This window comes from Taeniopygia guttata, chromosome 7 (assembly GCF_048771995.1).
Source record: "Taeniopygia guttata chromosome 7, bTaeGut7.mat, whole genome shotgun sequence".
NCBI classification, from domain to species: Eukaryota; Metazoa; Chordata; class Aves; order Passeriformes; family Estrildidae; genus Taeniopygia; species Taeniopygia guttata.
This window is the reverse complement of record NC_133032.1, coordinates 6,991,648-7,006,162: the sequence shown is the minus strand read 5'-3', so window position 1 is coordinate 7,006,162 and position 14,515 is coordinate 6,991,648. Positions and strand designations below refer to the sequence as shown.

General features: G+C 39.4%; 1 protein-coding gene across 1 annotated transcript; it reads left to right on the top strand.

Annotated features, from left to right (window-relative positions):
• Nucleotides 1-50: 50 nt before the first annotated feature.
• On the top strand, nt 51-12,939 carry EAF2 (ELL associated factor 2). Its single transcript, XM_030277174.4, has 6 exons — nt 51-249; nt 2,520-2,614; nt 3,286-3,422; nt 4,130-4,275; nt 7,526-7,792; nt 12,101-12,939. The coding sequence occupies exons 1-6, from the start codon at nt 147-149 to the stop codon at nt 12,145-12,147; spliced, it is 795 nt and encodes a 264-aa protein (XP_030133034.1). The 5' UTR covers nt 51-146; the 3' UTR covers nt 12,148-12,939.
• Nucleotides 12,940-14,515: the final 1,576 nt, after the last annotated feature.

Genomic DNA, 14,515 nt, shown 5'->3' with positions numbered 1-14,515 from the left:
CCGGCCGGGGGGAGGCGGGGCTCTGTCCGTCTCGGCCTATCGGAGCCCACGGGGGCGGGGCCCGCCGGCCCGGGCGGCGTGAGGGATGCTCGGTGCGGGCGGCGGTGCCGGCCGCAGGGCCCGCCATGGTGTGAGGCGCTGTCGCGATGAACGGAGCGGTCCCGTCGCTCTACGACCCCAAGGCGCGGGTGCTAAAACTGGGGGAGAGCTTCGAGAAGCAGCCGCGCTGCGCCTTCCATACCGTCCGCTGTGAGTGCTGGGGTTGGGGCAGCTCTCGGGGGCTGCGGGGGTCGAGGAGGGGTTCGGCGGTCCCCGCAGTCCCCTGAAGAGGGAGGGATGGCTGCGGCCACTCTCGGTGGTGCCTCTGTCCCGGGATTCTGGGGCGCAGCTGGGCGCTGAGTGCCGTGGAGTGCTGGTCCGGGATTTTGGAAGCAGTGCAGGTCTCAGTCGGTGCTGGGAGCACGTACGGCCATTGTATCCTAGAGCTGCCCCTCGCTCTCCGCTGGGCACTAACTTCGCTTTTTATGCCTTTTCCATAGTGTCTTCCTGCGGTTCTGCTGCAAACCGAGTTAAGATGAACCTGTGGCTCTGTCTTCTTTCCTTGCGCTCAGTTTTTAGAAGTTCCGTGTAATTCAACAATCAAAGGTTAAAGGCAGGCAGTGTTAATCACGGAGCCAGTACGCCCTCCCTGAGCACATAATTACTATCTAGAGAGGTGTGTGCTCAAAGATTCTGAGGGTAGCTAGGAAACTAATGCTCCCAGGATTATAGTCCTTGGTAATTTAGGACTGCAGCTTCTGGTTTTGTTGTCTGGTTATTTATAGACTGATATCCCCAAGATTCAGAGAACATATGCTCTCTGGAGAGTGTCCGGTGTGCAAGATGGGTAATGTGCTCTCTGTGAGCAAAGAGAAAGGCACTTAGGCAGATTGTCTCCAACTGTAGAAGCGGAGGAGAGGGGGAAAAAAAGCTGCAATGGATTTAAACAAATGCTGCAATTTGAAATTTACCCTAATTTTAAAGAGAACTAACAACCCCGTCTGGTACCTCCTACCCTTAGAGTTTCATGCTGACTCTTGTAATGTGATGATTTATTCTGAAATCTGTTTTGAAATCTCTCTTCCTTTCCAACAAATGAGACATAGAAACTGGTATGTTCATCAGATCTATCAAATGCTTACACAGAACTATCTTCTGACACCTGACTTTTTAAAACAGTTGAGTAAAAGGGAAAACAGCTGTTGGTCAGAAGATTGGAAGTATCAATATCTTCATTTTCTCAATTGTTAACAGCCCGGTGGTCATATATAAAAGTAAATATTCTCTGATGCTTATTCCTGTAGGATATTTAGGGGTTTGCCCTAAACAAGGTTAGCAGGGGCTGTCACCTGTGTCTGAGCTGCTTCCTGCGCGCACAGCCCTGCCCACCAGCTCCTGCAGCCCGGTTTTCCTGCCCGGTTGGTGTGCTGGCTGGAGCTGTGCTTCCCAGCTGTGGTCTGTGCAGCCTGGCCCGTGGCTGCAGGCCGAGTTGGGGAGCTGGGAAGCGCCCCAGCTGCAGGAATGCCGCCGTCGGTGACCAGCAGCATGAGATGGGGCAGACAGCGAGGCGAGGAGCGTGTGCCGGCCCCTGGATCCCCTCCGCACCTTCTCCGGCGTGCGAGGCAGGGCACCGGCATCCCGGGTGCGAGACTGGCCCTGCCTTACTGCAGCGGCGGGCTCAACCCCACAGATGTTATCGCAGGCCTTGAAGAACCTCTTGATACTACACTGTCTCCCTAAATCGGCACAAGCAGAGTTTTGGCTGTAGCCTTTTCCAATATATTTGTGGTGGAAACGATACTTTGTGGGTAATGGTATGTGACAGAGCTGCCGTGCTGATGCCTGAACACATGCTCATTTGCAATGTCTTGGAGTTTTGAAAAGGACCAGAAATCGATACCCTCTTTTGCTCAAAACTTATTTTAACAAGTCCTTTAGATGCTGAAAAAACCAAAATGTAAATCAATGTTAAATTGGGAAGGAATTTCACTTTTAACAGAAATAACTATACCGAAACACCAAGTTTTTGTGAGGTTCTGACATGCTTGTTCCAGTAAAGTTAGAAACAGAGAAATGCATATTGAGGGTTGATGTTGTTCTTTGCATTTTCAATCACTTGTCATATCCCATGTTTAGGATCAGCATTTTCAAGAAGTATTTATTGATTCTTCTGAAAATAATTACATGAGAATATACCTTTTGAAATAAAACACAGCTTGTTTAGCTTTCTAATCCATTAAAACCTAAAAGCATTTCTTCTAATTTTAACCAAAAGATTTAAACACTTATAATGAATCCTGAGAAAAGCAGCTTGACTTTGAATTCAATTGACTTATGGAATGATCTGCTCAGGGGAATGCTAGATGATACACTAGCAAAAAAGGCTTTTACTTAATAGCCTCCAACTGCAATTAAGTGGAGCCTGCATTTATAAGATTCCTGAAAAGCCTGTAAATAATCTACTTTGTTTTTATATTTAGATGATTTTAAGCCTGCATCTATTGATATGTCCTGTGAAGGTGACCTTGAAGTTGGCAAAGGTGAACAGGTGACAATAACGCTACCAAATATTGAGGTGAGTTGATGTGGCTGAAGAGTGGTGGGCTTAAAGGAATGATTTATTTTGTCGTCCTGAGTATATATCCTGACTATGGAAGGGTATAAAGTTTTAGTGCTGTTTCAGAGCTGCCTGAGTGATTTTTAGAGTAGAAAAACAAATTTTCTAAAAATGAAAGATTACAAAAGACCCAAAGGGTAAACAGCTGCACTGTAACTTTAAGTGTCTTTGCTGCACTGGAAATATGCTGTAGGATGACCCAGAAGTGTTGCGTACACAGAAAAGCTTCATGTGTATGTTGGCAGTGCAAGTTTCCCCTTGGTATTTATTGCTCTAGTGCAGTCCTAAAGCAGGAAAGACTGGAAAAGGAAAATATACTACCTGCCATGCTTTAGTGCTCTGCTGATATGGGACCTGAAACCCATTTGATGAGAGGAATCCTAGAGAGAAATAAGGAAATATTGGGAAATAAGCATTTAATCAGTTTCAAACTAAGCTAAATGAGTAGAATCCCATTCCAGTCAAACACCAGCTGCTTTTGTACATGGCTACTGTGAATCTAATTTGAATTAACCAATAACATTTTTAATGGTTAGAAATGATCACTTGTAGTGAACTTGTCACCACTGAAGGATTGCTGTTTCTAAGAAAAACAATACAGGAGTAACACTGGACTTCTGATTTAATAGGGCTCAACTCCGCCAGTGACTGTGTTCAAGGGCTCGAAGAAACCTTATCTAAAAGAATGTATCTTAATTATCAACCATGATACTGGAGAATGTCGCCTAGAGAAACTTAGTAGCAACATCACTGTGAAAAAAACCAGGTGGGTGATTTACTAATTTTGAAAATCAATGTTAATGAGTCTAAACTGAGATATATAACTACATGTCACTATTTTTAGGAAAAGAAAATTTTAGAAAGTACCTAGCCTTGCTCAAAGGAGTGAAAACCCTGCTTTCTCAGCAAACTGACTTCACATCTTTTGAATCATGACTGCAGAAGAAATTGAAATATATTTTTTTGTTAACCAAAACATGTTATGTTACTGAAAGAAATAGTAACTATTTTCTGGTGTGTTTAGAGGGAGAAAAAAAAAAGATCTGTTTGGCTAGTAGCTTGCCTACTGTCTTCTGGTTTATAAATGAGGAAATTAAAGAAAATTTTGTTACAGGTCCCAGTAATTGCAATAGCTTGTTTTTTTCATACCAAGTTTTAAAATATTTTTTTCTGCTGCTAAGTCCACATAAGTAACTTCCAGGAGAAATTTTATTAAGTGATCCTGGGTAGCAAGGTATAAAAACAAATAAATTGACAAAGTGTTATAAAGTTATTAGCACTGTACAAAAATCATTTTAACACATATTATAGTATTAATATATCATGTGTATTAGTATAACAACTTACCTAAGAATCAAATGATGCTATTTAAAAAGTCATGAGAAATAGTTCCATAGTATCATATCCTCTGTTCTTGCCTTTTTCCTTGCCTCTTGCCTTCTAGTAATTTAAAATCTTTTCCTTTTACACCAGAGCTGAAGGAAGTAGTAAAGTCCAGTCTCGCATTGAGCAGCAACAGCAGCAAATGCGAAATGCAACAAAGGTTCCAAACAATGTTAAAAACTCTCCATCAAAAGATAAAACGTTTCCATCTTCTCCTATGGATGATATTGAACGGGGTAAGCTCCACTGGCACATAAGTTTCAGAAATTTTGTTGTTACCAAGCAATTAGTTTTTAAGAGGCACTTGTGTGTGTAGGTTGTTTTTGTTTTGTTTTGTGTTATTTGAGTTTCACACTAGAAGCTGATTATGTAAGCAACTTTACCCTGATATGGAGATGACCACTCTGGCTCAAGTAGGTAAAAAAGCAGTATTTGTAGCTTGCTACAGTAAAAAAAAACAGCTGAACCATTAGGCTTAATAATGCCAAGGGATCTGCTGCTGTCTCCTTGACTCTGTCTTCCACAGCTACTTTAATCAAGTATATGCTTGGTGGTATTGGAACCAAGTCACTTCCATTTTGATATTGCTCCTTTTACTTTCTGTGCACTCAGCAAATATGTTACAGTACTTTACAACTCAACATACACTTTAAATTAGCAGATAAAGCCTTGTGGAAAATGAGGTTCTAATGAAAAAGACAGCTGAAAACTTGCATAAATCAACCCTTGAGCAGTGCTACGTACTGTTTCCTTGAGAGACTCAAATGGTTTGGTGTGACACTCATATTTCACTTAATAGGAGGCCTTATTTCCTTTGGGAGGACAAGGAAGATGGCAGGTGGTAATTACTTGCTACAGAAATGCTGACAGGTGGCAGTTTCATTGACTGGAACTGACATCTGCTTCCTAAGTTGTTCTGAATTCCTTCAAACAGATTTTTTTTTTTAGATGTATCATTATGAAGATGTTTTTTGTTTCCATTTTGGTCTTAAGCTCTGACTAGTAATCTATATTGCAGAACAGTACTAGAATTCATGTAATGTTGCAAAGAGGAAGGAAAACTTGAGCACATGAAATAAATTTATGCTTTTTATACATGGTCTGTTCTTTTGGGGTGAGTGGTGGTATCAAACACCAAAAGTCTCCAAAGTGACTGCCAGTATACCAAACTCTTGTATAGTGTCAGTCCAATTTGGAGTACTATTTAAAATGCTGAAAAATTTAAAAGGACGGTAGAGATTATCAAGTCATCTAGTCCATCTTTCTGTGCTAAAGTCAGATTTCTGATGTAACTTTTAACCTGTTCTTAGAACCTTCCAATGACAGATCCTTGTACCTGCTGGCAAGCCATTCCAGGGCTTTGCTCTCCTTACTGTTTGAGTTTTCCCATATAGATAGTCTGACAGCAAGCCTATTACTACTTTCATATTTATCATGCAAGTGCAGAGCAGATTACTGTGCTGCTTTTGAGCATCCTTCACAAACTCAAACTGCTCTGTCTTTCCCATTCTTTATGCAAAATGAAACCAGTTGGTTCAATCTTTCGTTAGAAGTTTCCTTTCTAAATCCCTGATTTGTTGTCAATTTCCTTTAGCTTTCTTGCTATGAGTCCAAAAACTTCCTATAGTCCCTAAACACATCTTCTGAAGTTTTAGCAGTGCTGATGTAAGCAAGAAGGCTGCCTTAAAGATAAAGATATTTATCTTTATACACAAAGAACAAAGAGTATCACATCTATAGTATCACAAGACCAAACAGTATCAAGTCATTTCCACACAGCGTGGAGTGGTAGAACAGTGTAGGGATCCATTGTAAACCTCAAACTCTTCAGAAGTGTTTCCTGCTTAATCATTCTTCATCCCATGGTTGTGTAACTGACTATTCCTGCTTAAGTACACTACCTGGAACTTCTTACTAACTTTATTTTCTGGGGTGGAGGGGAAGCTCTTCTGCCATTATCCTCTAGTATATGTACTGCTCTTCCTTCACTGGTTAAAATTACTTAATTTAATTTCTGTCTGATTAAATTACATCAAAATTCATGGCAGAGATTTTATTTCTCAGGTTTTGGTACTGGCCATTCACTTAACATTTTTCTTATATTAGACATTGCTTAGGAGGAGGTGGAATTGAATGCTTAGGGCTTGAGTGGTGTCTTTCAGTTAGGTGTCTTACAGCTCCAGATGTGTGGTGGATCATGTTCTCTTATACATATCCTTAGTTAAAAAAGGATGCTTATATGCTTCCAATTCTTATTTTCTTTCTGCTCCCCTTCTTTTTTTCCTTATGTTTGAGTAGTTCAGTCTTTCATTGTTCTTTCTTTCCTTTCCTAGCATTGGGTTAATTTGTCCCTGTAGCCATAGCTGCACTCTTTTAGGTGCCATTTTTCCTGAACACCATTTTCTTTCAGCCTGACCTTTGATATAGATAGCCTTTCCTTTAGACTGGCCTTTGATTACTTAGAGTCTGTTCCATGGAAGTTTGTGTTGAAGATTAATCTTTTTATTCCTTCTCCCTTCTTCTCTTAAGCTTTGCACTGTCTTGCATCTTGGTGACTTTCATCTTCAACCTGTTCTGTCCTGGGTAAATTTGAAGAGAGATGAGCTACTCTCCTTCTTGCTTTATTGTGTCTGCTATATCAAACTGTTCCTGAAGTATTCTAAGAGCTTGTAAGACCATCTTAACAAATGCCTAGGTAGTTGCAATCTTACATAATGATGAACTTCAGCACTCTGTATAATTCCTCAAGTCCTCTCTCCACCATGATTCAGGGGTCAGTTTCAGACTTCTCTCAGCACTCGTGTTTTGCACAATTATTATGTGTACCCTTCTGGAAATATTAACTTCCTCTGTATGTTGAACTTGTGTCAGGAATGCATACTGTGCAGCATTATTTGCACCTCCAAATCTGTAATGAAACAAGGATTTGGAGAAGTCTTCCTAATATAAGCTTTGGGTTGTGCTTTTGGATATTTGTCATGCTTAAGTTGATTTTGGGCAAAATGTCACATGGTCCAAACAAGTGTATTGATTGTAATGCTGGCAGGCATTTTGAGTGCAGCTGCAGACATCTTGCAGTGACCGATCTGTGGATTGTAACTGCAGTTTTTAGTCAGTGAAAGCCATATTTGGGGTGTTAAGGAAAACACAGAATATTTTCTGCTAGTTGCAGAAATTAAAGGCTATGTGGGATGCATTACCCCATGGAATGTGGGGTTAAGCATTCGTGTTCACAGTCACCCTTGTTCTAACACTTGGCTTGAAAGGGAGAAAGTGCTCAAGCTATGAGAATAGAAAACCACATGATAGGTTGGATACTCACTTGTGCCCTCTTCTTTGTTCTGGAGAGCTTTGGTGGGTTTGGTCTGGGGTTTTTTAAAGTTGCTGTAGTGTGTGCCTGATGTCTGTTGATTTTTTTTCCTTCTTTCCCTCTTATATTTCAATTATGTTGAACATAAACTGAGAAACAAATCATATTGTTTGCAGAGCTAAAAGCAGAAGCCAGTATCATGGACCAGCTGAGCAGCTCTGACAGTTCATCTGACTCTAAAAGTTCTTCATCCTCTTCATCAAGTAGTGAAAATAGTTCTAGTGATTCTGAAGATGAGGAAATGAAGCCCTCTCTTCCTATGTCGATGCCGTATTTGCAGCCTCAGCCCACTGTGTCTGCCATACCACAACAGGCTGTTCCTGACAAAGATGCCAGTCATAACAGATCCCAAGAGAGCAGCGGTCATATGATGAATACACTACGTAAGTACAAAGGCTGTTCTTTTCTTAGTGCCCAATCCAGACATCAAGATTCTGAAAGGAAACCATATTGTTTTTAAGTATGTCTCTGTTATAATTAAAACTGTGGGAAGTGATGCTAGGGTTTGATTGTTCAGCAGCAGGCTGAATTAGACACTGGGCTAGAAGCTTTGTGGTTCACAGAGATATTAAATTAAAGCTGAAGCAGTTGAAAATATTTCCTACGCTGTTCTGGCTTCCTCCCAGTCCTATACATTGGGACTAGAGAACAGTAATTTTGTATTGAAAATACTTGAACAGGGCACTCCCTAAACATAGGCTTATCATTTCTTGGATAGAATTTGGATAGAACATTTCTTGAAAGGATACTTTGGTTGCAATACTCTGAGCTACAGAAAAGATAGTGTATTCTGAGCTGTGTCAGTTACAATTATTCATGGCAGTGTTCCACTGGCCAGCATGGCAAAACTGTCCCTTGCATCTAAGGAAGGAGATGATTTGTTTTCACGTGGTATTATCTTATTCCACACATTCAGGCAACTAAAAATGTAATTTGAACAGTAGCTGTGATGTTCAAGAGGGGTTGCTACACAGCCTGGAATTGAATGCTTAATGTATGCAAAAAAAGGAAAACTTGGAAAACTCACATAAAAAAGAAAATCTCACTAGGTACAGAAACTTAAGTTCACTGCCTAAATATCAGGAGTACTCAGACATAGAAGTGAGTATTCAGCTGTGATAACTCTTCCAAAATGGTTGCATTTTTAATTAGCTGCTTAGCTGCCAGATCTTGTTTGAAGAGATTTCCATCAACCCTGGTTTGCAGCCTAAGATCACCATGGTTTATCATTTATATGTAAACTTGTTGTACTGAAATTTTAGACTCTGGCAGATCTACTTTTATTTTAGCTCTTAGTGGATAACATGAATGACAGTTCTTTTTCTTTTTTCTGTTTTTTTTGCTAGTACTTAAATACTTAAATAACCTGCATGGATATTTAATCATGTACTGCATTAACAGATAAGATCAGAGTGAAAAGTCCTGTAACGTTGTGTGCAGAGAACTAAATGCTGCTTTCATTTTACTGTCACTGCAGAGAACAATGTCTTCATGTGTATCATGTGTAACATTAGAGGGCCACTTATTTCAATCCTTACTGACAAATGCAATCTCCCATTCTCCACACTTTAAATAAAACTGTAATGAAAATTTGATTAAGCTTTCTCCCCAGTGACAAAATCTCAGGTGGCAGAACTTCCAGTGAGAAATACAAGTACAGGTGGTCAAGTCCACCAGTTCCAGCATAGGGACAAAATGCTGCTTAAACCATGACAACATGATGACTGTTTCAGGGGAATTTGGTGGCTTGATGTTGCTTGAGAACCATGTTGACAGGTAGAACCTCTGCCTGTAACCTTAGGCCTCTGAGCTTGCCCAGCTCTTGAGATATTGCCATTTAGTTCTATTATGGTTACAGATATGTTACTGCTTAAAATAATTCCATCCCCAACTTCCAGTGCAGTTAACATTTACAAGACACCTCCACTAGTTAAATCAAACCAGCTACTTCCAAGATTGCTCTTCTCCAGCTCTATTGCTGAGGGAATTTGGCAGGAGAGTGAAACCTGGAGAAACTAAATGGATAGCACATTGTTCTTCTTTGAATGACAAGAGTTCTCAGTCAGATTTTGTACAGTCATTTCTTCCTTCTCAAATAAGGTTTTGTAAAAATAAAATACTGAATCAACAAATGTCAGCACAAGCTGCTTGCTTGTCTAATCTTGCTTTGAGGTGTGTGCTTATGACTGTGACTAGTTTTGTGCACCTCTTTAGAATCAGGGCCATACCAGGTAATTAGTGAAGTTTTTCTTTGACTTTCTGGGCGCAGGGAGAAGGTTGGGGGAAGCTTAGACAGCAGAGTTTTATGTTGCATGTAGAAATTATACAGCTGAGATTTTGTAGAACTTGGAAAATGGAGGAGATGGTGTCTAGAGCATGGTAACTAAATATTTCTGTCAGATGCATATCTACCTCTTCAGGAATCTGGGGCTCAAGACTGCCCCTCATTCCCAAAACACTGCTTCTTCCCCTTTCTACCTTGAGAAGCTGATTATATAGGCTCACAACTTGCCTTATAACAAAGTCTGTAAATGGTGGCAGTAATGAATCTGTTCTTCAACAAGGGTTATGTTAAAGTAACCTTCCAAAGAAAACCCAGCATAGATGGGCTATTCTGCGGCCTTGTGTTAGGTACATAGTATTCAGCACAACTTCAATTCTTTTGATGCTTAGTGCTGGTACAAACATAGCTGTTTTATTTTGACAAATTATAATTTTCCTTTGTATTAGTTTGGTGTTGGTGTGACCACTACAATTTGTGAAACAGTGATCACTCCTATGAGTTTCCCTGTCCCCTATAACTAGCAAGAATTCAGTTGAATATATTACATTCATCAATTTAAAAACATAGGAAATGTAATTTACAGTGTAGTCTATTTCCCCAATTAATATTGCTAATAAGCAGCTGGCACCATGAAAACAATTCAGCAGTTCTCTCTCACTTTGTTGCTGCCTTATAAGTACAATAGTCTAGATACACCAGCCAAAAATACCAATCCATTTGAAAGCTGCCAGCTCTAGATTGTGCTATTTTGCCCTCTCTCTGAAGGTGTTTTTTGGAGATAGGATTGCAAAAACGAGGCTGAAAGTTTAGCTGAAGTAAATCCTAACATATTAATTTTGACTCTGGAACTTGGAGTTCTTGCTTTTCCCATCTGCTGGTTTTCACAAGCATTGGTATTTTTGGCTGGTGTTACAGGGTTTGTGTAATTTCTATTAACCGTGTTGAAATAACTTTTGAAGGCTGCAGAAACACCATTTAGGAGGTTATCTTCTTGTTCACACTCCCTGTCCTCCCATAAAGTACCTAGTGCATAACAGCTCTGGGATTTCTAAGAATTCACTGTAATTCTCCTTTGAGTGATAAATACATTAGTTAAATTTACCAACACTATTCTCTGTCTTGAAAGATATTTTAGGATATTCCATTGTTCTGAATAATTATTGACAAATAACTTGATTTGGTTCTTTCTAAAGTACTTTTAAAATTTATCTTAAAATAATATGGCTGTAAATTTTCTCTTTATATAGAGGATTGGAAAGAAAAAAATGTCTGCAGTAATACTTTAACATTTTTTGAAACAATAATCTTTACTATTGTTATATATAAAGTGTTTTTGTTTTTGCAGAGAAGCATGTACCACTTTCTAAGCTTTACTGATGACACAGTGAAAAACAAAGGAAGGCTAAATGCAGCCATGTTAAAGACTCCAGTGTTCTGGCAGAAATTATGTGCCTGAGAATAAAAGATCTAATCTAAGTCTTGTGGGGTTTTCATGTGAAAATAGTGTATTGACTCAGTTTTCTCAGTTTCAGTGATTTTTCTTTTGTTTTAGGCCACTTCTGCACAGCCTGAGATGATTGTTTTTCTTTTGTAATGGTTGTTTGGCAAGGGAGGTGTGGGTAAAAACATACCAGTTGTAACAGACTCCTAAAAACATGTGGGAAGTTGCTAGATATGATGTAGATTGTGTAGAGCGTGCTGCTGTATTTCTTCTTAGTTATTTGTCATCCTGGGTAGATTCCCTTTCTCACAGCCCCTGAGCATATGGACATCCACAGCAAGCACAGGGTAGCCTTTTTACTTCCTCATTTTGAAATATATAGAGAGCCACCAAATTAAAGTGCTTTGTAAAATTTCTTTTGATGTTTTGTTTGCTCACTTGTTCCAAAACCAGTTTGAAATAGTAGGTCACTGATACATCTTTAAGTGGTATGTCAAAGAGCTGCTCTTCTTGATTGAGACACCACTTTGTTTTCAAGCACAGCTGAATAGCATTCAGATGTGTTTCCAAAAAAACCCAACAACTTGTTTTTCATAAAACTGCATTCACCAGCAGTTTTTCCACTTGTTAAGCATGAAAATGTGGGTGGCAGAGATAGCTAGGTGTTGTATTTTGTGATCTGGTGATGTTAAATAAATGCCGTTGTGCAAATAGGCTAATGGCTTCCTTGCCAAGATTTTAAAATTGTAGAAAAGTGATCTCTCTAAGGTTCTGTCACTGTGAGTACCTACTTATTCTTTTATCATAAAATAGTTTGTGTTAAGAGAGACTTGAAAGATCATCTAGTCCAGCCCCCCTTACCTGTTTGCTTTTAGCTTTTGTAAACCTTAATTGGAAAGGGAGTATCATGAAAGAAGAAAATTATTTCCTTGAAAATGACTAATATGTTGACTCTTTTTCTTCTAGGAAATGACTTGCAGCTGAGTGAATCTGGAAGCGATAGTGATGACTGAACAATTTTTTGGCCTTAAATGTATCACCTTTTTTGCTAAATATGTCTTAGCATCTGTTTTGCACTAAGATTAGATTACCAGAGACTGGAATGAATGTCCTCAATTTTGATAATAGACATCCTAATTTTCTACTGACACATCATATCTATAATACAGCAGCATTGATATCCTGTCAGTGCTATGGTTATGTGTTTATCTTTCAAATTACTGTATTTACAGTAAAATTGTGTATGATCTGATTTTGATTATTTTTGCCTCAGCCACCTGTTTTACTTGAAACTGATTCGTAACAGCTAGTTACTTTATATAAATAGCTATGGAATGGAGAAATTTCTGATATTTATGGAGGCAAGTTTCCTTCCTATCATTTAAATGCTGATCTCACAACTTTGACACGGAGGGAGAGAAAGGGAGAACAACTAAATGAGGTCTGCAGTGTCAGCTACACTTTTTGTCCAGTTCACAGTTCATACCTTTAAGGAAACTGCTGAATAATGTGGTCCACTAGTGCAGTTACAGTTTACAATTGTTCAACACATTGCTGAATTCTTAATTTCATTATATAATGGGACTTTATATATTTCTGAGCCTCAAGATTCCTAAGAGAACTTGTCTGTTCTCTGCCTGTTTTATGTAACTTGAATAGGGCAGTCTTTTTACAACCTTTTTGTATCTAAATTTAGGTAACTGCAGAGACAGCAATGAATTTCCTTCATTTAATTCTGTAATGGAAATCAGAAAATATCTTTGTAGAAGTATAAAAGTAATTTAATAAACCAAATGTTTATCATTTTCATGCATCAGATTCTGTTTTTACTGGTTAAGAATTCAATTTTCTACCTAAAGTAGTCATGCCAATGAAGGGGTCAGGCAAAGAAATAAAGCAGTGAAATAATAGCTAATAAGGACTCTTCATCCTGTCTACAAGACTGAAACGTGTTGCTTTTGTTACACTGAGGTGACCCTTCGTAAGAGGGCTCTGCTTGCCAAAAGTTTATGGTGATGTAACTGAATGTTTATTACAGATTACATCCAAATGCTAGTGGGAAGTAATACTATATTAGACAAGGAAAGATCATACTTTTTCCACATTTGAAGTTATACTTCAAGACCTGAACAACCAAGGATCAGACTCCAAATTTCATCCTGTAATTTACCACTTAAGAGTTTTGTAACAAATGTCTGTAGGGTGAGTTCTGACCAGATAAGTCTGTACAGTATTGCACAGAAGTTCTCCTTGCTGGATTGCAGTGGCTGGATCACAGCTCTGTGTCTAAACTGTGAGGATTGAATCCCATATGTCAGCCTGAGTGCGCAGGCATGGAAAAAATTTCACACTCAGTAAAGGCATACAATAGATGGTACTAGAGGAGCTTATTCTCTGAACTCTGCTCTAATTAGCCCAGTGAAATATGGGAAATTAAATGAAATATGGGAAATGTTGCTTTCCAATCCTTCCAGACCTCATGCTCTGCACCAAGTCACAGCTCATTAATCTTCTGGCTTCCTAAAGTTGGTATCATAAGAAGCAAAATGTTGTTTTGTACTCAAAGGAAAAAACTCAAGTTAATAGCCATGGGTAAGCAGGTGTTAGAAAAGGGCTAACGCACAACCTTGAGGAAGGATGCTATATAATAACCTCTGTAAGACATAGGAAACTCTTGAAGGAAAGAGGATTGAGGTCTCTCATAGATCCCAGCTGTTGGTGTGGGAGCTGCAGCAGAGTACCTGGCTCTTGGCACGTACTGCTGATAAAGTCAGCCAGGGCAGTGTGAGGAGCTGAGATGTTGCACCTTAGCACTAAGGAGCAGCTCTGTGTGCTAAATAAAGAGGTCTGTGGTAATGCAGCATCCTGAGCTGAAATGTCTCCTCTTTGCCTTCCCTCTGTCCCCAGTGGTTCATGTGCACCAAAGTCTTCCCTTAGGGTGATGCTAAATTCTAATTCCAACCAGAATGCTGCTGTTTTTCCTGAATAACAGGGCATTCGGGGTGTACAGAGTGAGCAGATTTGTGGAAGCACTGACCAGGCCACAATCTATATCATGCAGAGCACATGTATTCATGGATTATAATCACTCCTTCAGTGATAAAACTGTTGAGTGCTGTCTGTATATCTGTGCTCACATGTATACAGGTGCTTAAATATAGCTCACAGAGTAAAGGAGATTTCCAGGTTCTCGGGTCTCAGGACTGTAACTAAGCCTGTGCTATCTTTAGGATTTGATCTTTGTGTTGAAAGATTTCTAGGAAGGGAAGGATGTTATTGAAGCTTGTTATTGTATAGTATGGATGTTATTGTATAGTATGTAGTATAGAGTGGTTAGTTGCCAGTCACGCATTTTGTCAAATGCACAATTGTGGTAATGCA